The sequence below is a fragment of the Nycticebus coucang genome, chromosome 6 (genome assembly GCF_027406575.1).
Source record: "Nycticebus coucang isolate mNycCou1 chromosome 6, mNycCou1.pri, whole genome shotgun sequence".
NCBI classification, from domain to species: Eukaryota; Metazoa; Chordata; class Mammalia; order Primates; family Lorisidae; genus Nycticebus; species Nycticebus coucang.
Genome location: NC_069785.1, coordinates 130,601,143 through 130,625,756, shown reverse-complemented (window position 1 = coordinate 130,625,756; position 24,614 = coordinate 130,601,143). Strand labels below are relative to the sequence as shown.

At 41.6% G+C, this 24,614-nt stretch overlaps 1 protein-coding gene across 3 annotated transcripts in view; it reads right to left on the bottom strand.

Moving 5' to 3' along the window:
* NCAPD3 (non-SMC condensin II complex subunit D3) overlaps window positions 1-24,614 on the bottom strand; it is a 64,040-nt gene that overhangs the window by 23,176 nt on the left and 16,250 nt on the right. For all 3 annotated transcript variants that reach the window (XM_053595793.1, XM_053595792.1, XM_053595794.1), the window contains 16 exons: window positions 23,445-23,517; window positions 22,492-22,617; window positions 22,108-22,360; window positions 21,617-21,673; window positions 21,276-21,365; window positions 15,735-15,808; window positions 14,771-14,905; window positions 13,487-13,707; window positions 10,090-10,281; window positions 9,310-9,407; window positions 9,081-9,196; window positions 8,138-8,245; window positions 5,564-5,678; window positions 5,362-5,469; window positions 3,309-3,547; window positions 1,674-1,753 (listed from right to left, as the gene is read on the bottom strand). In XM_053595793.1, the coding sequence (XP_053451768.1) occupies window positions 1,674-1,753; window positions 3,309-3,547; window positions 5,362-5,469; window positions 5,564-5,678; window positions 8,138-8,245; window positions 9,081-9,196; window positions 9,310-9,407; window positions 10,090-10,281; window positions 13,487-13,707; window positions 14,771-14,905; window positions 15,735-15,808; window positions 21,276-21,365; window positions 21,617-21,673; window positions 22,108-22,360; window positions 22,492-22,617; window positions 23,445-23,517 (2,085 nt within the window). The remainder of the gene's footprint in view (window positions 1-1,673; window positions 1,754-3,308; window positions 3,548-5,361; window positions 5,470-5,563; window positions 5,679-8,137; window positions 8,246-9,080; window positions 9,197-9,309; window positions 9,408-10,089; window positions 10,282-13,486; window positions 13,708-14,770; window positions 14,906-15,734; window positions 15,809-21,275; window positions 21,366-21,616; window positions 21,674-22,107; window positions 22,361-22,491; window positions 22,618-23,444; window positions 23,518-24,614) is intronic.

Here is a 24,614-nt window from a genome sequence, read left to right as displayed (position 1 = left end):
CTAGAGCGGGGACTGGTAATTTTATTAGGATGTAAAGTATCTCTTTAGAGGAGAGGAGGGAAGGAGATGGGGGTGTCACGGTGTATGGCACACATCGTGGGGGTGGGACATGATTATAAGAGGGACTTTACCTAACAAATGCCATCAGTGTAACCTAATTCTTTGTACCCTAATGAATTCCAAACCAGAAAAAAAAAAAAAGTATCTCCTGATCTGCCCTTCCAATTTCTTTCTGATTGATGCCCTTACCACCCACACATATAGGTTCTGCATATATTTTGTACATTGACAATTGCTCTTTGTAAAATACATATATAGCAGCTAACAAAAGTGGGGGGATATGAGAAAAATGCAGGTTAAATAACTAATCTTACCCTTCGGGTTCATCATGTGAGTGCCGTCCAAGCACCTGTCATCATGCCTACCTCTGGGCTGTGCATCACATAAAGAAGGTTATGAGAATCAGCGCTACCCATGCAGGGTGAAGGTGAGAGTGTGTTGCATAGCTGTCTTGGTTCCTCTCCCAATTATGCAAGGAAAGAAAAAGTGACAGCCTTAGCTGTTTGCTTCTAGCTGTAGACAGTGTTAATTAGAACATTAACCTTCTACTAGTTTGTTTTGTAAAATGTTCCTCCTTGGAAAATTATACTCAAAGAAAACTGAGCAGAAATTCTTCCACAGAACCCAGACTAAATTATTGGTAGCTATATTTAGAACCAGAGGGACCCATTATTTATTGCTATTTATAGTTAATGAACTTTTATATAGACTTTCTCCCCACTGTGGTGGCTTTAAACATGGCATTCAACATTCTATTTTCCAAATGTAGACTAGCTTTAAAGAGTATTATTGATTTAACATAATCCAGAGTAGCAAATTCTATCAGACCATTTCTTAACCCCTTGAAAATAAATCTTTAAAAAATAGTAAAAGAATAAGAATTAACAGTTGCTAAGTAACTCCCCTCCCATCTAATTCTCAAGAAATACTTATTTCCGAGGAGCCTTGCAATTGGTATACTCAGTTTCACACTGTGAAATCCCTAGATCCCTAATTCCTAGAATTTCTTCATTACAATTTCTGCACTTAAAAGAAAGCCTGTGGCTCAAAGGAGTAAGGTGCGGGCCCCATATGCTGGAGGTGGTGGGCTCAAACCCAGCCTGGGCCAAAAAAAAAAAAAGAAAGAAAAAAGAAAGCCTGAACTTCTGACTCCAACTTGGCTGATCAGAATCTCTCTGCCAGGGATCAGCTCTCTCAGTCACTTTGGGGTTCTCTCTAGAAGTCAGACAATATAGTCACATTTATTTGGCCAAGGAATCTACACAATGAAATGAATATTTAGTGGCTACTATTCTATATAATTTAATAGGACAAAGACATACACTGTCCCTCATCCTTCCTTTAGGCAGAGCAAACACTGTTAGCAAATGCAGTCAATGCTGAGATTGTCTATTGATGACTCTGAATGGGGTTTTGGGAGTAAAACTTATACACACAATAAAACTTTGTTAGGTAGCTTAATATTTTAAAATTTGCTCACTTACCTGGCAACTACCAAAAGCTTACTTAATCCTAAATAACTCAAATGTAAACCAAGTTGAAGGAAAAGAAATCTAATATATACCAGAAATGAGGCAAATTGTTCATTGTCTCACAGGCGAGCAAAGATTTACCTGGCGATGTCTGGGTGTGAATCTGTTATCGTGCTGACAAATCGGAAGAACAGAGAGCCCTTCCACTTCACAAACTCCTCCTGCAGAGAGAGGAACGAGCACATTTCAGGGTGGGTGTCAATGTACCAGCTTCACTGTACAGTCTCGCAGCCATCTGTGCACGCTCTCTGGTGACACCACGCTGTCAGAGCCGGGGTCTGTCGTGTACGTCAGCTTGGCCCATCAGCTCCCATGTCCCAGTCATCAGGAGGGCACACACCACTTGTAGTTACAAAGGGACGTGGAGGAGGATGCGCACAGAGCATATCAGACCTTCCACCCTACCACGAAAATGACCAAAAGCACTTGGCCTGAGAGCAGAGGTTCTCAATCTGTGGGTTGCAACCCCTTTGTATCCTGTCTGCAACCAAAAAATAGCCGGGCGTTGTGGCGGGCGCCTGTAGTCCCAGCTACTCGGGAGGCTGAGGCAAGAGAATCGCTTGGGCCCAGGAGTTGGAGGTTGCTGTGAGCTGTGTGAGGCCATGGCACTCTACCGAGGGCCATAAAGTGAGACTCTGTCTCTACAAAAAAAAAAAAAAAAAAGAAAATACATCCTGCATATCAGCTATTTACATTACGATTCATAACAGTAGCAAAATTACAGTTATGAAGTAGCAACAAAAATAATTTTATGGTTGGGGGTCACCACAACATGAGGCACTGTATTAAAGGGTCGCAGCATCAGGAGGCCTTAGGAAGGTTGAGAACCACTGCCTTAGAGGGAGGTGCCCCTTGTTAAGTACGCAGTGCACAAAAACCTGAGTGTATGAAACATACCAGGACAGATGAATCCTCCTTTTAAAAATCAATTATTATTTTCTCCTCAGTACAGACCAAACATATCTTTTTAATGGATATAAGAGTATCTAATATTTTATAAATATATATAAAAATATCTACTACTCGGGCAGCGCCTGTGGCTCAGTTGGTAGGGTGCTGGCCCCATATACCGAGGGTGGCGGGTTCAAACCTGGCCCCGGCCAAACTGCTACCAAAAAATAGCTGGGCGTTGTGGCGGGCGCCTGTAGTCCCAGCTGCTCGGGAGGCTGAGGCAAGAGAATCGCTTAAGCCCAGGAGTTGGAGGTTGCTGTGAGCTGTGTGAGGCCACGGACTCTACCGAGGGCCATAAAGTGAGACTCTGTCTCTACAAAAAAAAAAAAAAAAATACCTACTACTCTGTAGAGCTCTGTAGTTCCCTAAGCTCTCACACACTGGGATGTCTTACTGGACTCTCAGAGTGACAAAGCCTTTACATCACAAACAAGTAAGTGAAATCTGAGCAACACAGGCCTGTTCAAGCTTGGGGAGAGTAACGAAATGACTAGAACTAACCGTCTACTGAGCGCGCTTTTCCCACATGGCATTTAGCTCCCAAGATGAAACTTCACTCTGCTTGACAGCAAGTCTGAACAAACACCCAAACGAGCATTTCCAAGTCATGATCTGTTTAAGAGGAGTGATAATCTAAACTAGAGATGAGACTAATTATTTTTGGATCCTAGTACAAAGCAAGCACATTTCCTGTGCGACTCACACACTCCCTAACGCGGAGGCAGTGGTGGAAGGTAGAGGGACAGGTCGCACCCTCGCACGAACCTGCAGGAGGTTGGTCAGCAAGATGAGCGTCTGCTTTCGGATGAATGGATCTGAATCCTTCAGACACAAGGAGATGTTGGGAATGTACTTGTCCACCATGACCGTGTAGCGGATGCAGAGGTCACACATCACGATGATGACGTTGTTGCGGACGGCCACGTCCTCGCACACCTCCAGCTCTCGCACGAGGGTTGGGATGCTCTTCTTTGCAAGATCCTCATGCTGTAAGCATAGCTTACCTGGCACGGGAGAGAGGAAGAGATCTTGTTTCTATTCCAATTCCATGCCTAAATCTTCTCTAGACATATCTTGCTATAAATTTTACTTAACGTTAAAACATCATACCCACAATCGCAGACAACAAAAAAAACTGGAGGCAGACCCACTCATCTTAAATGTTAGAAAGTTTAAAATACCTTCAGGAAAAATGGACTCCTACAGAGTTTCATAAGATATATACTATGGGATATTCCTTCACACTAATATATGTAAAATCATTTTCCTTTTACGTTTGAAGATTGAAGTTATCTATTAACTTGGACAATGACCAACTATTTATTTATTTATTTTTTGAGACAGAGTCTCCCTGTGTTGCCCTCAGTAGAGTACCGTGACATCCTAGCCCATAGCAACCTCAGACTTCTGGGCTTCAGTGATCCTCTTGCCTCAGCTTCCCAAGTAGCTAGGACTACAAGCACCCGCCACAACGCCTGGCTACTTTTTGTATTTTTGTAGAGATAGAGTCTCGCTTTTGCTCAGGCTGGTCTCAAACTCCTGAGCTCAGGCGATCCACCTGCTTCGACCTCCCAAAGTGTTAGGATTACAGGTATGAGCCACTGCGCCCGGCCATGACCAACAGATTCCAACAGATAATACACTTTACTTTTGGTTATACATATACTTTATCAAAGCTAAATATCTTGTAATGAATTTGAAATTCGAGGTAGGTTAAGTAGGAAAAGATGATCATCTCGTATTTTTATTTCTTATGTTAGTAGGAAGGATGCTGAGTTTTATTTGTATATTTTTTTGTGGGCTAGAGAATGTTCTGCTCTTATTTGCCATCCTTAGGTATTCGAAAAATAACCAATGTAACAAAAAATACTGACGTATCTTTTTTCATTTGAGATAGGCTCTCGCTCTGTTGTCCAGGCTAGAGTGAAATGGCATCATCATAGACCACAGAGACCTCAAACTCCTGGGCTTTGCAATATTCCTACCTCAGCCTCCCCAGCAGCTGGAACTACAGGTGTGTGCCACCAGGCTCAGCTAATTTTTCTGTTTTTATTTTATTTTTTTTTTTAAGAGAGAGGGTCTCACTTGTGCCCAGACTGGTCTCAAACTCCTGGCGTCAAGTGATCCTGGCACCCCCAAAGTTCATAAACCTCACCTAGTATAAAACACACAATCACATGAAGGGGAAAAATAAAATTATAGCACTTATTGGTCAGTGTTTTAAAGATTCACAATAATTTGAGTTCATGGAGAAATAATGTTAATAGTTCATCTATCAGGACTGAGAAGTTTTTTTAAAAAAGCATCTTCTTTTATAGACTGAACTTCAAATTTATTTTTTCATTCCCAGAAATCAGTGCAGTGGAGGCACAAAGTTCTTGATGAACAGAGCTCACAGTGCTACATTATGAATACAAAAAAAATGACAGAACATTAAAGGCTAGTGAGGGTATTGGAGAAAGAGTACAGAAGCAGGTGTAACTGAGATAAATGAACACAATCCTACTAGAAAACAAAGGCTTCCTATCAAGAGTGTTCTCAGTCTTACGTTCTTGGGTAGTTGTCAGCCTGAGAGCTCCTAGTGTGAGCCAGGCTATCTGTCAGCTTCCTGGGTCTCACTGAGCTCATTGTATGTCTACAGCTCTGTTAGCTTGTGGAGCTGGGCACTCACCAGAGAATTACCTCCCCAAATCACAGGAGCTAGAGCACATGTGATCTCAGCAGCACACAGCATGTTACCACGGCTGTGCTTTTGTTAAAGACAAAAGCTACATACACAACGTGACTGCACAGTTCTGTTCCCCTGTGGCTTTCTTACCTAAGGTGATAATGGCATGTGCTCTAATCACAGAAGGCATGACAGAGCCCTGGACCTGGAAGGGTGGCTGAGAGGCGGGGTCGTCACTGGTGCCTTGAGATGGCCGCACTACAGGAAAGGGAGAAAGGTTTACTGCCAGAACCTCCCTGGTATACGCAGCCTTAAAACAGCGCGGTGCAGAGTATGATTTCAAGTGCCTTACGGTAATCCGCTTCAGCAGAAGAAGCCAGAATGGACTGGATCAGAAGGAAGATTCTCTTCTCTACTATGGCTGGACACAGTTCGGCTATATCTCCTAAGGTAAAAATGTACTTCACCTATGAAGAGAATGGGTTTGCAATAAAAATACGGCCATGGAGAAGTTAATTCTAGCTAGATTAAGGATATGTGCGTGGGGTATTTTACCCCTGGATTTAAAAAACTTTACTTTTTTTTTGTTTAATAAAAATACCTGGCCATTGTAAAAAAATTGTGTGTACAGCTTTTTTTCAAAGTATTTCTATAGTTATATGGCTTTATATTTGATTCTCTTACATAGTTACTAATAATGCTATTTTGAAGTTTGCAATTATTATTTTGAATAGTAGGTACCATCCTTTCATGCCAATGTACTACAAATAGGTTTAATGACTACATACATATGCCATTTAAGAACCACAGATGTCATCGTGATTTATTTCACTATTCCACTATTAATGAATACTTACGCTGTTTCTAACCCTTTGCAAAAGCTTACACGCGCTCTGGAGAACACCTGTGTACCCTGAATACTGCTCTATTTCCTTAAAAGTGAAAACCAGGGTTACAGAGTATATGCAAACCTGTTTTACATATTAAAACCTATTTCCAAATTGCTTTCCAGAATGCTTTACTATTTAGACTTCTATCCAAAACAGACCAAGTATTAACATCGGCTTCCTCGCAGGTGCCATCACTGTATTACTGTTCTTTTTTCTTTACCTCCAAAATAGAAGGGTGATACTAAATAGTATAATCTCAAATAAACGCTTATTCTAGGATAAGAAAACCAATAACAAGATGTACGTGGGTTTAAAAAACCTTGAACATGCCATAGCTCTTAATAGATTAAAAAAATACTTAAATTCTGGGTGGCGCCTGTGGCTCAGTCGGTAAGGCGCCAGCCCCATATACCGAGGGTGGCGGGTTCAAACCTGGCCCCGGCCAAACTGCAACCAAAAAATAGCCGGGCCTTGTAGCGGGTGCCTGTAGTCCCAGCTGCTCGGGAGGCTGAGGCAAGAGAATCGCTTAAGCCCAGGAGTTGGAGGTTGCTGTGAGCTGTGTGAGGCCACGGCACTCTACCGAGGGCCATAAAGTGAGACTCTGTCTCTACAAAAAAAAAAAAAAAAAAAAAAAAATACTTAAATTCTACATAAAGAAGCATGGCCAAACTTCCTCACATATATTTGGATTGAAGAGCAGCTTCTGGTAACATTACTTCACAGTTGAAAAAAATTCTTAGGTGGGGAAACTCATTGACCTTGCTAAGCATTTTTCGTAGTGTGGACAGAGGATTTGCCCAGAGAAATTAAAAGAGCAAGACCCTCTAGAAACCTTGGGCCTTGGTACATGTCACGGCCATCGTACCTCGAGTGCCCAGATTCCAATCACAGGACATTTTATTAAAGAATGTGTGACCGGCACAACGGTCTTCTCTTTCAACAAATCTAAACGTGGTCTGTGCTTACCAGGAACTGTAAGAGCTAGGCTGACACAGCAGGAACCCAACACAGGAAAGAAGTGCTCTACTGATTTACACAGCAGGGAAAATGGCAAGTTTTGGTTACATGATGGCCTGTTCTGAGGGCATCAAAAAGCAGGGGATTATTTCCTTTCTTGGACAATGTCAGAAGTTGGAATTAGAACTGTCATAACACATTTTGTTGACAGCCAGCTGGTTCAACTTGTGCTGGCTCACAGGACTCTCCTAAGCAGGGCCGCCCTGTGACATCATCTTGCTTCTCCAAGGTCATCTGTGTTTTCATTGTCAAGTTTCTCATTTTATTTTACATATCACTTTGCAACTGCTCAGTACTATTCCCCAGGTCTACAGTTTGATGTCCAAACAGCTTGCAAGACATGCTATAATTTATTTATTTTTTTAAATCAAATGAACCAGTCAAAAAAATGAAGCATATATTCACGTTATTATTTTCTTACCTTATTATTTCTAAGCTTAACTTTACCAAGCTTACAATACATATTTTATTTTCCTTATTAGAATCAGGTTTCATTAAGATCTAACCAGATTAAACATTTATTTCATTTATTTATTTATTTTTGAGACAGAGTCTCACTATGTCGCCCTCAGTAGAGTGCCATGGAGTCACAGCTCATAGCAGCCTCAAACTCTTGAGCTTAAGCGATTCTCTTGTCTCAGCCTCCCAAGTAATTGGGACTCCAGGCGCCTGCCACAACGCCCGGCTATTTTTTTGTTGTACTTGTCACTGTTGTTTGGTAGACCTGGGCAGGTTTGAATCTGCCAGCCCCGGCGTATGTGGCTGGTGCCCTAGCCGCTGAGCTATGGGTGCTGAACCTGGATGAAACATTTACTGCCAAGTTTTCTCCCAGATAATAAGTACGTAAGAAAAACATAAAATAGGTTATCAACAAAAATTTTTTTTTTCTAAAAAGAGAGTAAGCTCTAGGCTAGGAGGGCTCTTTCTTATTAATGGCATTTAAGGTGCATGTTGCGACATCATTGCTGCTATTTATAAGCAGGAAGAGGAAATAATGGTTGACACAAGCAACTCCTTACCAGCAGGTCTTTGTCCAAGTTTCCTGCTCCACCCTCCTTCAGAACGACGTTGGACAGGCAGTGCTCACAGGTGGAGAGCACGTCCCCACACACCTGGTGCAGCAACTCCTACGGCAAGGCAAAGGTCACCTCTGAAGGGATGAGCGTTCGCATCTCCCAGAGGACCCATGAGACACATTCCCAGGAGAAACCCTTGTAGCAGTCTCGCCACGAGACTGGCTAAGCTGAGTTTGCAGATGATAAATGTACTGTGTTTTTTTAATTTTTAAAAAATTATTTGTTATTAAACCATAACTTTGTACATTGATGCATTTATGGGGTTCAGGGTACTGCTTCGATGTACAATGTGAAATGCGTACAGTGAACTAACACGTCCATCACAATTATATCTTAATAGTTTTGAAATGTACTGTTGCATCATGCCTGTTATTTGCAAATTCTGCTTAGCTGGTCTCATGGCGAGACTGCCAAAAGTGTGTCCTGTGGTTTTGGACAAATTGTGGGGAAGCCACAAAAGCAGACCTCATGGCAGATGCACTTAAAGATTAAGGGTTTCCAACTCCTTGACCAGGTGGAAAATTGTCTAGTAACTGTTCTTGAAATGAGGGTGGCAAAGAAGGAAAAGGAAATCCAAAGGTGTCACCGACCTCATCAAAGATCACCTGGCAGAGTCCTTCCAGGAGATCAGTGTCAGTCAGCAGCCTTACTGCCCTAGAACCGAGGTGGGGACTATCTTGGGGAGTCATGTTTTTTATCAGCCAGATCTTCTGGGGAGTGTCAACTGCTAATCATACAAGCACTGCCTTGTTGGAGCAATAGCTGCTGGGGTGTACACATCCTTACAGGTCTTCTGCCTATAGAGAATGCCGCTCAAGCTTTGAAACAAAATAACGTGTCTAAGTACAAATCAGTCAGAAATACATCAAGCTATCTGTGGGCCCACCTGCTCCTCCACTGCTGTCTCTGCAGATGTCCTACAAAGCCTTTGCAGGGCGTCAACAGCTGAACTGATCAACTCCAGAGACCACTGAAATCCAATCAGTTTACATCTGATAACACCTAAGAAAGAAGTCAAAACCCTTGAAGTGTACTGCTTAAAAACATATGTAAATATAAAAACCAGTAATGAATGAAGGGCAATGCCTCTTTAAGATTCTCCTTTAGACACTCACCAATCACCTTGTCCCGGGTGCCCTTAGGAAGATGCTTTGCTATATGCCCAATAACACATAGGATATGTCCTAAGGTGTTTGAATTGGGATTCTGCTGACTAGAGAAAGGGCAGGAGAAATATCAAAAGAGAAACAAATTAAACATTGTTGCCAAAAAATGCCTTTTCTTCTGGATTAAAAGTTAACCTTATTTCTCATTTCTTTCTTTTTTTTTTTTAAGACATAGGGTCTTACTGTCACCTAGGCGGAAGGTCAAGGGCACCACGATCATAGTTCACTGCAACCTTTGAATTTCTGGGCTCAAGCAATTTCTGGGCTACCTCAGTCTCCCAACTACCTGGGATTGCAGGTGTGGGCCACTATGCCTGGCTCATTCTTTTATTTTTTGTGGAGATGGGGTCTTACTGTTTTGTTCAAGCTGGTCTCGAATTCTTAGCCTAAAGTAATCCTCCAGCCTTGGCCCTCTAAAGTGCTGGGATTACAGGTGTGAGCCACCGAGCTGGGCCTTGATTCTTATTTATCAAGTTCCTTTATTATGCCAGGTTAAAAAGATAGGATAGCAGTAAATAAATAGCTATCAAATAGGCCACTTTCTTTGTGGTTTTTTTTTTTTTTTTTTTTGGCCGGGGCTGGGTTTGAACCCGCCACCTCTGGCATATGGGACCGGTGCCCTACCTGCTGAGCCACAGGCGCCGCCCTATAGGCCACTTTCTTAAAGCATGAGCTTGGTTTCCAAGAATCTGGAGTGTCCATTAGTGGTTAAATGACAAGCATGCAAACCTGCTGATTTTCTCCCAGGACTCTATGATTTTGGTGTAGTTGAGCTTGGGTGACGAGCACGCAATCTTGGAGAGCAGCATCCAGGCTGGTGCAGAATGTTCCATGCCAGTGTGTGATATGACATTGTTTATAAAAGTGGGTGAGAATTTATCTTTCTTGGCCCAAATATGAAAAGCCTTATTTAGATAGCGGCTGGAAAAAAAGATAGAAGGCAGAATTGTCAGTATAAATACACAAAACTGTTCAGATCAGCCCTCACTGAAAGGGTGTCGACTTCTGCTGCTCTAGGACCCCGCTGGCACAGGAAATATCCTTTGGAACAGACAGGTTCCTAGCTTATGGCTCATCTGATACCGTCTAGACATCATTTTAATTTTTAGTATAGAATAAGCTGCATTTATTTTTCTCCTCATAAAATATTTATTTTTTAAAGCAAACAATAAAACTTCCCCATTTATTTGAGACCTTTCTTATCTCCTACAAAATTTCTACACAAATACATAAAATAGGTTACTGACAAGAGATACACACAGAGTTTATAGGGTGAGAGTGAAAAAAATAGAAACACTGTCCTTTTTCTAATGGAAGAAAATGACATCCTAGTGCTTAACTACAGTGATACTAACTGAGCCAAAATTTGCAATAGTCTACTATCCCCCACTCAGGAACAGATTATTTCAAGCCTTTATAAAATAAAATAAAAACTGCTTCCGCTGTATTTAAATGCTGGTGTTATGTTCTACTTGTTTTCAAGCCATTTCTCATTTTACTTCTTCCTGTAGTATGGAATGAAATCATACAACTCAGGAGATAATGCTGTATTAGATGAAAACACATCTCTTCCCCGATTAATTTTTCTTAGACTTCTGGGAAAATGTGCACACACACAAAGATCAGTAAGAGTTTCTCATTCAATTCTTTAAAAAAGGGAAATTCTCAAAGCATGCAGAACAAGACAACTATAACAAACTAAAATACACCCACATACCTCAGCAAGCATATGGTTTTGTTAACGCATTAGCTCTCGATTAAAAATAATTTATCTGTATATGTCAAGAGTTTTACTGTAGTTAGCTCACAACATGATTTACGTATGATTCACATCTGTATACCACAAGATGCAAGAAAGTCAATAATTTTAAATTTATTTTAAAAGAATGGCACAAATATTAAGTGAAGTTATTATATGAAGCCAAAAGAATGGAGACCAAATTCTCTGAAATTCCAGTTTTTAAATCTCGCTTTTCTTTGGCAGCTGACATCCAACCACATCAAGGGAGCAGTTCCCGGCAGGCCTCCCGTACCAACCCTCAAGCAGCCCTGCTGTGGGCCTGCAGCCTCCCCTACCGAGTCAGGAAGCCATCTAAACACTAACCCTAACCGACCTCCACACTAACGCGAGCACCATGGCCACCTTCAGCTCCCCGTTTACTCGCCCTGTAATAAAGGTTACGAACAACACCCTTTGCTTTTAGATCTGGTCTAGCCTTGGATCTGCTTTCATTTCCCTTCACTAAGTCCTTTTTTCTAAGTATGCTAATTGCTGATTTTGAAAAGCTCCATTCTTAGTCCTGAGCTCTCATCTACAACCTAACTCTGGGTGATCTCATTCATTGCCAAGAGCTCCCCACTCACAGGAGACAAAGCACCACAAGTAAAAACTGAACTTCCACCTCCAGTATGCGGTCCACACCTCGGTCAAGGCCTGGAGCCTTCAGCTGCTGTGCCCTTGCACTGCCATTTCCTGCCTGGAAGCCCTCACTCTTCTGGCTGCCTGAGTAATCCCATGCTCCTTAATATTCAGCTCAGGCCACTGCTCTGGGAAGCCATCCTAAGCTAGAAGAAAGAGAGAAGGAAGAAGAATAAATAAAGAAGAAGAGGAAGGTGAAGAAGAAAAATAAAGAGGAGGAGGAAAAGGAACAAAAGAAAGGAAGAGAAGAAGAAATCATCACCAAAACGCGATGCAACTTTTCTCTACGCTCCCATCACTGCTTTCTACCGAAACTGTGACCTTGTCTCTTTCCACTAGACTTGAGAGCAACATGACGAGAGCAAGGGAGCCGGATGAATTCTTCCGTGAGTTGCAGCACTTAGAACAGTACTTAGAAAATCAGGTCTGCATTATGTTTGTTCAATCAACAAATTAACCATTTCCTCCAATCCTCAAGCTCCACCTTCACCAACTACCACTTCCTGCTGTTAGGCTGCTCTGAGGATGTGTCCCTCTCTTCACGCCCACTGCCTTCCCCTTAGTTTAGGCCAGTGGTTCTCCACTTCCTAAGGCCGCCATGTATTTTCATTGTTACAGGTTGAGAACCGCTGGTTTAGGCCCTCTGTCTATGTGACTTACTTCCACAGTAGCCTGTTTTCTCAGACGCCAGTTCTGTCCTCTCATTCACTAAACACCAGTCCGTTCTCTACACTTCTGTATGCCTTACCTACTGTAAATTCATTAACTGCCCCCCCTTGTTTTCAGTTGCTCAATTACAACTACCTAGTTTCATCTCAGGCCCAGCCCCTACACCGCAGCCAGCCACACTGGAGCCCACAGAACCTTGAGCAGGGCACTGCTCTGTGCACCCGAGGCTGTTTTCTCCACAGGGGGTGCCCTTTGCCCTTCAAGATTCATCTCAAAGGTCACCTATTCAGGAAAGCCCACGCTCTCCCATGCTCTCTCTCTCTGCTAACTTTTCTTGATATTCTAGCCATAGTTAAGAACTTAGCATTTTCTTTACAAAGGTTTGTAGAATTCTTTATGCCACCTTTTTTCTAAAAAAAGAAAATTGATACCCTAGCTCCGTGGGGCACAGTACCACGTTAAACTATTAAAAATTACTGACCACCCCAAAACTGTTCTTTATGTGGGATATATCTATTAATTCTCATCATGCCAGAAATTAAAATTGAGAAATTCAAAATTACTTGTCAATTCATTGAAAAATAATAAACCTACTAAGTTAACAATATTGTTTCACATAAAAATAACTAAACGTAGAGAGAAGAGTGTCATTATTTTGTGCTCTTTACAGTAAGGCTTAAACAGATGACAGGTGGATTCTCATGTCTGCTTCTGTACTCAATCTCAGTGTTGCCATACAGCTTCTGGAAGATTCCTCTATAATATTAATATGCTGTATCTATGAGTGTTTCCTACTATATATTAAGCTGTATAGGATTCAGAGGAAAGTAAAGAAAGTGGTCAAAATGGTGTCACCAAAATATAGTCACCACAAAAATACTAAGAGATCTGAAGCAGGTCAAGAAAAAAAGGCACCAACACAGAGCCTTCATATGCACTAAACGACACGGAAAGTTGGTTTTTCAAGATCAGTGGAGAAATGTATTAATACAAAGCCTCGGCTTTCTACAATGAGCAGAAGCCACACAGTCCGCATACCTCAGTCCTGGGCTCTCTGTGCTGAGGAGAGTAAGAAGTGCCCACGCCAGCACCTGGCTGTTGTCTCCAGTGTGAAATTTACTGTGGTGCTTGATGTTCTGCAGCAGGACCTGGTCGAGGCACTCCAGGGCCTTCTCCTGCACGGTGCTCTCACAGTCCATCACCACCGGGACGATCCCCATCAGCCAGTCTTTCTGTATCTGGACACATCCGGGTTGGGCCTTAGGATTGAAAAATTATGATGTCAGAAGGTCTCGTGCTATTAAAAGTCTAAATACGAGTCAGTGAAGTTGCAAACAATGTTTTGAGAAACGTGAAAAGGAACGGCACGTTTGATTGCAAATAAACTACAGAGTGAAACAGAATCAACATTCAAAATAGAGGCTTATTGTAAATCAGTGCATACTAAAATTTCAAACTTATACATTAAAGTCCTCGTTGTATTAGTAAATCAGTATGTTTTTTAGTCTTTCGAAATCAAGAGCAAATAATTTATCCAAAGGAGCAATCAGAAGAGATGGGTATTGTGACAGTCAAATATGCATTTGCTTACTGCCTTCCATCATGAAATAAAAAGACACGCTTTCAGAATTCTTCAGCGGCTTATTAGCTGACAGAAGAAGATTATATATAGCATCAGTGGGTCTGCCGTTTTGGCAATATCATCTATATATAGCTTTTTTTTTTTTTTTTTTCTTGAGAGAATCTCACTCTGTCATCCCAGGTAGAATGCAGTAATAACTCACAACTACCTCTAACTCCTAGGCTCGAGCAATCCTCCTGCCTCAGCCCCCTAAGGAGCTGGGACTACAGGCGCCCACCACAATGCCCAGATAATTTTTCTGTGTTTATCAGAGAAAGGGTCTTGCTCTTGTTCAGTTTGGTCTCAAACTTCTGAGCTCAAGCAATCCTCCGTCCTCGGCCTCCTAGAGGATTGGGAGGATTACAGGCATGAGCCACCGCGCCCAGCCTGAATGTGTCTTAATGGAAAAATTAATCTGGGTGTCTAGCACAACCAAAATAATTCTAAAATTTATTTTTTCTCTGTGAGATTTAAATTGAAGAAGAGGCTAACGATCAGCATTCTCTACCATTGGTTCCCACTTACATGAAGTATGTCTATCATACATCATTGAAGGCGACCCGTTCTTTTCCCTTACACTGCACCGTGGACCTGGCAGAGTTTCTAATGGTCAATGTACCATCTAGCAACAGGTAATTATTGTGAGCAATTATTTCTAATGTAAGATACCATGCATTAGATACATATGCCTTGCCTCTCACCATAAGAAGTTCAGTGAGAGACTGCAGAGCCTGCTTCCGGACAGACACTGAGGGGTCTCGACACCGGTCTCGCAGAATAGACAGGTCTTCCGTCATGTTCGAGACTTCACAATACTTCAAAATACTCACTAATACCTGGAAGGCAGACATGCAACATGAAGTGAGGACTAACATAAATGTGCAAAGAAAACCGTGGACAATGGAATATTTTCTTTTTTTTTGAGACAGAGTCTTATTTTCTTGCCCTCGGCAGAGTGCTATGGCATCACAGCTCACGGGCTTAAGCGATTCTCTTGCCTGTGGCTGAGCCTCCCAAGTAGCTGGGACCACAGGTGCCTGCCATTAACACCCAGCTTTTGTTGTTGTTGTTGTTGCAGTTGTCATTGCTGTTTTAGCTGGCTGGGACAGGGTTCAAACCTGCCACCCTCAGTATATTGGGACAGCGCCCTACCCACTGAGTCACAGGCACTGCCCTGGAATACTTTCTTATAGTTAGTTTGTGGTCGTTAACATTTTAGGAGCAAGGGATTCATCCTTCCTCTCTGTAACATCCCATCTTTTAGAATCTGATGAAAGCTAAGGCCTTTCTCAGAAAACTTGGGACATACATTTTATATAAACAAATATTTACAAACAATTTTACAAAGCTATTAAAATCCACCCAATTTTATAAAGCTATTAAAATGGCCCCCCGCTTAAGAATCCCTCTTCTAAACAAAAGAAATTAAGGATATAAATTTGTGGTTCTTAAAAAGCCAGCAACTCAGTAGGGAAGCTTAAAAATAGATTATCTTCCAGTTCATCTATACAATTTATATATAATAGGATCAGGGTCAAGTAACAGCTAAGTGAAAGCGGATTAAGCAATGAAGATGGCCTGGGGGTTTTAAAAATATTCTCTTGCTTTTCCAAGTTTTTAGTGCATAAAAGAGAGTGCATTAAAAATGTGGGAAAAAACTCACACCTGGAGTGCAGACTTCCTAACGTTGGTCTTCTCATCCCTAACCCTCTTTCTCAGCATCCCCATGACACATCTTCCTGTGGGAGGAAACACCAAAGAGTCATTATGGTCTGAGAAAAACCACACGCATTCTAATATTGTACCACACAGTACCAAGAAAATATGTTTATTTTAAAGATTCAGTAACTAGCTTGTTTTAGACCATAACCAATCAAAGTATGAAATGTTATAGAAAAGAAGAAATTTTCACTAATCAGGTATTCACCATAAAGCACATAATTTAGAATATTAAAAATTCAGTTGTAAATCCTGGCTCCCAAAAATTCTAAATAAATTATTCAGCTCTTCTATTGTGTTCAGCTACAAATAGGAAAATCTAACCCTTGGGTTGTTATAAAGATTTGATGAGATAATATATAATAGAAAACTTCAAAACTTTTCACTCTAAGGCCTCTTGAAAATTATTAAGAACCCCGAAGAGCTTTTTTTCTTGGTGTGGATCATATCTTTTAATATGAATTAAAAATTTAAACTTAAAGATGTAAAAATGTTTACTAACTCATTTTAAAATAGCAAGACACGGGTGGCACCTGTGGCTCAAGGAGTAGGGCGCCAGTCCCATATGCTGGAGGTGGCGGGTTCAAACCCAGCCCCGGCCAAAAAAAAACCAAAAAAAAAAAAAAAAAATAGCAAGACATGGCTGGGTGCGGTGGCTCACGCCTGTAATCCTAGCACTCCGGGAGGCTGAGGCGGGTGGATTACCTGAGCTCACGGTTGGCAACCAGTCTGAGCCAGAGGGAGACCTTGTCTCCAAAATTAGCTGGGGGTTGTGGCAGGCGCCTGTTGTTCTAGCTACTTGGGAGGCTCGGGCAAGAGAATCATTTGAGCCCAAGGGTTAGAGGTTGCTATGAGCACTCTACCAAGGGCCAGTAAGTGAGACTCTGTTTCAAAATAAACAAACAACAACAACAAAAACAATAGCAAGACTCATTAAATGGCAATGGACACATTAAATAGCAAATAATCCCTAAATTGATCTGTAGATCACTCCCTATCAAATTCAATATGGCTTTTGTTTTTACAGAAATTCACAGCTGATCCTAAAATTCATATGGAAGTACAAGGGACCCAGAATAGCCAAACCATTAAAAAAAAAAAAAAAAAACAAATATGGAGAACTTCCACTCTTCCTGATTTCAAAACTTAACTAAAGGAAACCAGAATATGTCACCCCAAATTATGCTTCTTTGATATAAATTTTTTTTTGAGCTAAAGGAAATTAAGCAGCAGCAAACAGAGGAAAAGCTCTAGCTTCTCCCATTTCTGCCTAGAGGTAAGATACAAATTCTTCTTTCTGGAGATGACTCTAGACTTTAATTGGCCAAGAGATGGCCAAAGCAATCTACAAACCTCACTTCATGATTTTCCTCCCATATCCAGACAGTTTCCAACTTACGATGGTTTAACCTAACACATTTTCAACTCTACACTGGTGAGAATATAATATAATAATGCCCTCAAACCATTCTTTAAATTTTGATCTTTTGTTGAGCTAGTGGTATACTGTAGGATAAATACTCTGTCACGAAGCTGGGCAGTGGGAGGGAACCACTGGGAGGGGAAGCAACCAATACCCTACACTGCCCTGCTGCTAGTGTTTTTAAATACAGCTTTTTATGCTTTTACATCCCATTACATTCACAAAATGCTTCAAACATTCTTTGGGACCACTGTGCTTTCAGCTGCATTCTGTTTTCACTCAGTGCAACATTCAGTGAGCTACATGAGATATTAAATGCTACATTATAAAACAGACCATGTGGGGCGGCGCCTGTGGCTCAGTCGGTAAGGCGCCAGCCCCATATACCAAGGGTGGCGGGTTCAAACCCGGCCCCAGCTGAACTGCAACCAAAAAATAGCTGGGCGTTGTGGCGGGCGCCTGTAGTCCCAGCTACTTGGGAGGCTGAGGCAAGAGAATCGCTTAAGCCCAGGAGTTGGAGGTTGCTGTGAGCTGTGTGATGCCATGGCACTCTACCGAGGGCCATAAAGTGAGACTGTCTCTACAAAAAAAAAAAAAAACAAAAAAAACAACAACAGACCATGTGTTTGATGATTTTGTCCAACTGTACGCTAGTGCCAGTGTTGTGAGCACATTTATAGCAGGCTAGGTTAAGCTCTGGTGGTCAGCAGGTTAGCTGTATTAACTGCATTTTTTTTTTTTTTTTTGTAGAGACAGAGTCTCACTTTATGACCCCCGGTAGAGTGCTGTGGCCTTACACAGCTCACAGCAACCTCCAACTCCTGGGCTTAAGCGATTCTCTTGCCTCAGCCTCCCGAGCAGCTGGGACTACAGGCGCCTGCCACAACGCCCGGCTATTTTTTGGTTGCAGTTCAGCCGGGGCCGGGTTTGAACCCGCTACCCTCGGTATATGGGGCCGGCGCCTTACCGACTGAGCCACAGGCGCCGCCCTTAACTGCATTTTTAACTTATGGTATTTTCAATTTAATGATGGGTTTTATCCCACCGCAATTTGAGGAGCATCTGTATTTACCTTCCTAAGGTTTCCTACCCTTGGGAGCCTAAAACTGCTTTCCTTTGGTCTGTTCTTTCCCTACAAATTTACTGTTCTTTGAAGATTTTATAGAAGTGGACTATTTTTTTTTTTTTAAACAGAGTCTCACTTTGTCGCCCTTGGTAGAGTGCTGTGGCGTCAAAGCTCACAACAACTTCAGACTTTTCGGCTCAAGCAATTCTCTTGCCTCCGCTTCCCAAGTACCTGGGACTACAGGCGCCCGCCAGAACACACACCTGGTTTTAGAGACAGGGTCTCGTTCTAGCTCAGGCTGGTTTCGAACCTGTGAGCTCAGGTGATCTGCCCACCTCGGCCTCCCACAGTGCTGGGATTACAGGCGTGATGGTAAGTGGACTTTTAAGTGACTGCTTTGAGGTCCTTTGCCTTAAGTTTCTCCTACATGACTGATAAGCACTGCACGCATTAATAAACTCATTTGTTTTTCTTGTTGCTGTCTCATTAATCTTTACTTTATTTTATTTTTTTTGAGACAGAGTCTCAAGCTGTCACCCTGGGTAGAATACTGTGGTGTCAGAGCTCACAGCAATCTCCAACTCAGGCTCAAGTGAACCTCTTGCCTCAGTTTTTCTATTTTTAGTAGAGATGGGGTCACACTTTTTTTTTTTTTTGTTGTTCAGGCTGGTCTCGAACTCGTGAGCTCAGGCTATCCATTTGCCTCGTAATCTTTCTTTTTGTACAGGGGTCTGTCCCAACTAAGAACTCATGAGGTTTGTGGAAAAGGTTATTTTTCCTCTCCCACACTATAATGCAATGGCAATTAACATAGTGATGCAGTGGCATAACCGAAGACATACAGATTATTTGAATAAAAATGTGAGTAAGAAATATGCTCACAAGCTCATACTAACAGGCAACTGGTTTTCTATAAGGGTGCCAAGACCGTTCGAAGTGAAGAAATAGGGCTGGACTTTACCCTAAACATAAATTTATTTAGGTTGGTGCAAAAGTAAGTGTAGTTTGGGGCCATGAATTTTAAATCATTATAACTAGGTCCAAACACAAAATAGGAACCATTACCATCAACACATTGTTGCCAATGAGAAATAAGTTCGTTTTTTTCTGTAGTGTAAAAATTCCTGCTTCGGGATTTGACAAACTCTAAGAAAGCATTTTCTACATCCTGTTTGTTGTAGAAGTGTTTTCCCTGCAAAAAAGTTGTCAAGATGCTTGAAGAAGTGGTAGCTGGTGGTTGAGCCATCAGGCGAATGCAGAAAATGAGGCAAAACTTCATAGCCCAATTTGTTCAACTTTTGGAGTGTTGGTTGTGCAATCAGCAGGTGGGTGTTGTCCTGGAGAGGAATTGGGCCCTTTCTGTGACCAGTGCTGGCTGCAGGCGTTGCAGTTTTCACTGCATCTCATCAGTTTTCTGGGCAGACTTCTCAGATGCGATGGTTTCGCCAGGATTCAGAAGGCTTCAGCGGCTCAGACCAGCAGCAGACCACCAAACACAGACCAGAACCTTTTTTTTGGTGAAAGTTTGGCTTTGGAAAGCACTTTAGAGGTCCCTGTTGGTCTAACCACTGAGCGGGCTGTTGCTGCTTATTGTATGAAATCCATTTTTTATCACACATCACAATCCCATCAAGAAATGGTTTGCTGTTGTGTAGAATAAGAAAAGATAACACTTGAAAATGATGATTGCTCTGATGCTTAATCAGCTCAGGAGGGACTTACTTATCGAGCTTTTTCACTTTTCAATTTGCTTCAAAAACTGATGACCACAGAATGGTTGACAATGAGTTCTTCAGCAACTTCTGCTGTAGCTGTCAGAGGATCAGCTTCCAGGACTGCTCTCAACTGGCTATTGTAACTTCTGAGGGTTGGCCACTATGCTCCTTATCTTTAAGACTCTTGTCTCCCTTTTTCGGTGGTCTTCGTGAATCACCACTGTACTGTACGTTCGTTAGCCGTTCCGGGGCCAAATGTGTTCCTGATGTTGTGAGTTGTCTCTGCTGCTTTACAATCCATTTTCAACTCATATAAGAAAATCACTAGAATTTGCATTTTGCCTAACATCATTTCCATAGCCCCAAATAAACATAAAATAAACAGCAAGTAATAAGTTGTTAGCAAGAAAACATAAAGCAAAGAATGCTCATTAGAATGATGTGTGACATAACCACATTATTTAGGAATGTGTTCCAGTACCAAACAGCAAATTTCAACAACGCAAAAACCGCAATTACTTTTGCACTAACCTATAATCTCCACTGCACTCTCCCTAGTAATGGTTCCTTTGGTCCTTTTTGGGTCAATAATCCCAACAGTTCACAATTGACTTTAATAATAAAATAAAACATTCTTTTTTCTTTTTTTTGTGGTTTTTGGCCGGGGCTGGGTTAGAACCCACCACCTCCGGCATATGGGACCGGTGCCCTAGTCCTTGAGCCACAGGCGCCACCCAAAATAAAACATTCTAATATTCGGGTGGCGCCTGTGGCTCAGCCCCATATACCAAGGGTGGCGGGTTCAAGCCTGGCCCCGGCCAAACTGCAACCAAAAAATAGCCGGGCGTTGTGGCGGGCGCCTGTAGTCCCAGCTACTCGGGAGGCTGAGGCAAGAGAATCGCTTAAGCCCAGGAGTTGGAGGTTGCTGTGAGCTGTGTGAGGCCACGGCACTCTACCGAGGGCCATAAAGTGAGACTCTGTCTCTACAAAAAAAAAACATTCTAATATTCTTTTAGGCGTTACAAGTACTGGGGTTGGGGGTGGGGAGGTCAGTACATGTTAACTACAATGTGCCCTATTCTTTATGTTAAAATGAAATAACAGCATAGTACAAGGATATCAATTAAAGATATAAAAACAATTCTTCCACTTCAAGAAAACATGATGTTTTCATTCTTAAGGGTCAATTAATCAGAAAAAAAGATCCACAGTTTCTAGACCGTACTTAGGGTTATGTGAAATCCGACAGTATTACCAATCTGATAGTGATCAATCTAACATACCGCTAGATCCAATTGTTTCACCATCGCCGATTCCGTTGATACCCCCTGAAGGTTCAGAAGGGTTAAGTGTCTGCCTTTGATAGGAAAAAGCTTAAAAATAAAAAAAAAGAAGCACAGTCACTGAAGTAACAAATGTATTATACTTTTTAATAACGTAAGTGTGGCATGTTACTCATATAAGTTACTGTATTATCACTGAAATAAATTTCAACTTCTCTGGTGACAAATAGAGTACATTATAATTATAACAGCTAAGTATGAAGATAGACAAAACATTTCAAATATTCAGGAAAATTTTAAAAGACAATTATTCTATATTTGACAATATGCTTATCCATTACCTGATGAATTTCTCTGTATGGTACCAGGGTGACTCTCTATTCCTAAAATTGTAGAACCTAAAAATAAGCAGATAGGAAAGGAAGTCACAGTAGCATAAACCCTGAGTAAATATCCACAGAGGGATCCAAATCAAGACGTTTAGGTCTAAAAGCAAAGCAGGCCGATTCTACATTGCCGACCATTGATCATGATCCCCCTGATATGCACTTGGAGTGGTCCTGGGTCCAATCAGTGCAAAGAGTGGTACAGGTAGCTAACGGTCTCACCTCTAAAATATGAACATTTGAAATTAAAAAGCCTTTTCAAATGTATTAGGCTTGCATATTTAAAAAGTTATTTGACAGTAAAACATACTTCAAATGGTTTATGAGGATAAAAATAGATCATAACCAGATCAATTGTTTTTGCCACATCAAAGAATGATTCCCTTGCAGTCTATTTCTTGCTAAGTACAAGACCAGTTTTGTTCCACAACAGTCACCATACTTACTGTTAACTAGGAGTTCCAGAATACTCTCCGATGCAGTGGTAGCGGTCAGTTCCAGACAATGCGCAAAGCTGGTCAGTGCCTTGCTGCGGACAGTAGGAGCCTTGTCTGAACAACGGTCAAACATAATTTCTTGCACCAAGAACTTATGCTTTGTGAACTTCTGAAGCTCCACGGAGAGAGTGCTATCCCCCTCTCTTTCAGGGAGTTCTAACAGAGCTAAGACAACATCGAGAGTAAAAACTCGGTGTGGGATCTGATAAAGCAAAAGCATAAGAATTGCATGAGACAGGAGAATCAAAGAAAACTTTCTTCTCATTCATAACTGGCTACTATGAGATGTTTGCAGAGCTAGGACCCAAGATTAGATGTAGCTATATCTCATACCTTAGAACTTCGTGAATATTTGTAAAGCCAGGCAATGAATGTAGCATACTCCTCACAAGAAAGTTTACTGAGCAGCTGGACTAGGGACTGGGCTGCAGAGGTCCGATACTCTGATTTATCTGTCACCTGAAACACAAAAATGGAGCAGTTGCCAAGCCGATCTCTCTGTGCAGAACAACAGAAACATGTTATAATACAAGGGAAAGTTAGTGAGTGCAACTAGTTTACTGGTCTTTAAATACCAGGTAAATTGCTAATACATTTTAGGTTTTAGACCCCTTTTGAAAGCTAACTTGTAAGAAATCCATAAGCCCTCTCCCTAGAAAAATGTACATACAAATGTAGCATACAATTTCAGAGAGGTTATGGGCCCATACTGTCCACAGGTCTCAAACTGAGAATCAATTTTCTAAATGGTTATAAAAATTTAAGAAATAATTATGGAAATATGAACCCTGGATAGTTGTTAAAATTAAAGAATTAACTGTGTATTTTTTCAGGTGTGTTAAGATTTTGTGGTTATGTTTTTCAAGAATTCTTATCCTTTAGAGAAACATACTGAAGAAAAGATTGATAGAATTTCCTTCAAAAAAACAATCCTTCTAAATGACCCCCTTCCAAAAGCCAGTGTGTGTATTAGAAGTGTGTGTTTTATATATGTATGTAAATATGTACATATATGTTGGGGAGCATGGAAGGGGTATAAATGAAAAAGAATTGTTGAAGATGGGTGAAGAGTATCTGGTGGTTCAACATCTCCTCCTTGTTTCTATGTGTGTGACATTTTCCAAAATGAAAACTCTTACAGAACTCTCTGTCTGGGGGAACGTCTAGTGACTATTAAACACAACTACTTTTGGTGATAACACAGACTCCCCAGAACACGCACACACGTGCACACTTCACCTTCACACGCTCTACACCTCTGTGTGATCACTACAAACACGCGGTACCTTGGCACAGATGTGCTGCAGTAAGGTACGGAGCACCGGGAGTGCGCTCGTCCCGAGGTCATCCACGAGCAAGCTATTTAAAAGAAAAACACATCCGCCGTTTACAACACGGAGAGCAACTCTGACCTCAAAAACCACTACTTCTACACAGGCAGTCCCTGGGTCACAAACAAGATAGCTTTGTAGGTTTATTCTTAAGTGGAATTGTATGTAAGTTGGAACAGGTATATTTACCTATTACCTGTAATAGCCCCCGTTCATAAGTGTGAGTCACATGTCAGCTGGATGTTTGGAACCCAGGGACTTACCATGATAGCCTCCATTTGTAAGTGTGGGTTGTACATAAGTCGGATATTTATAACTCAGGGACTGCCTGTATTTAGAACCTAAATATTAAAAACAATCTACCCTTATAAGAGTTGTGTCAGTAGAATAAAAACTAAAGATATAACATACAGTATAAAACTAAGTACTTCCATGCAGCTTGGAGAGTTGCTGCTGAGTAGCCGAGTCCTTTGGGAAGAGCATCAATGTAATCGTCATGTGACTCTTTTGACTGCTTGTTCAATTTCATGTTAAGGTGTAAAATATGTCCATTTGGGGTAAATATAAAAATTGACGAAAACACAGTAACACCTCACGGAGGCTCAGCAAAATGCTGCTGCTTCCGCACGCTTGTAACGTTGCTTCTCCAAACTTTAACCCAAGCAGATATTATAACGCCCAGATTTAAGCCTTTTCAGCGCTAAATTTACTGGCACCATTATACAAAAATTATTGCTACTAGCAATATGATGAACTCTCATGGAAAAACCAAAGCAAAGGTGTTTCCACTTAAAACATCTTAGTTATTGAATGTTAAAAAAAATCCCTAGTGAGAGACATTTGCTCAGTGACAAAACGACACCACCCACGCCCTGTGTCTTGAACCACATCACACGCTGTGCCTACCTGCAGGTGTGGACACACTTACCACATCTCTGCACCACTTCAAACTGCATGCCAAACATTCAGCCAAGGAGGGAAAGAGAAGCCGACGCCACAGCAAACATGTCTTTGCCCATAAAGCTAAGACATGAGACTTTTTTTTTTTTGGTTTTTGGCCGGGGCTAGGTTTGAACCCAGCACCTCCGGCATATGGGGCCAGCGCCCTACCCGTTTGAGCCACAG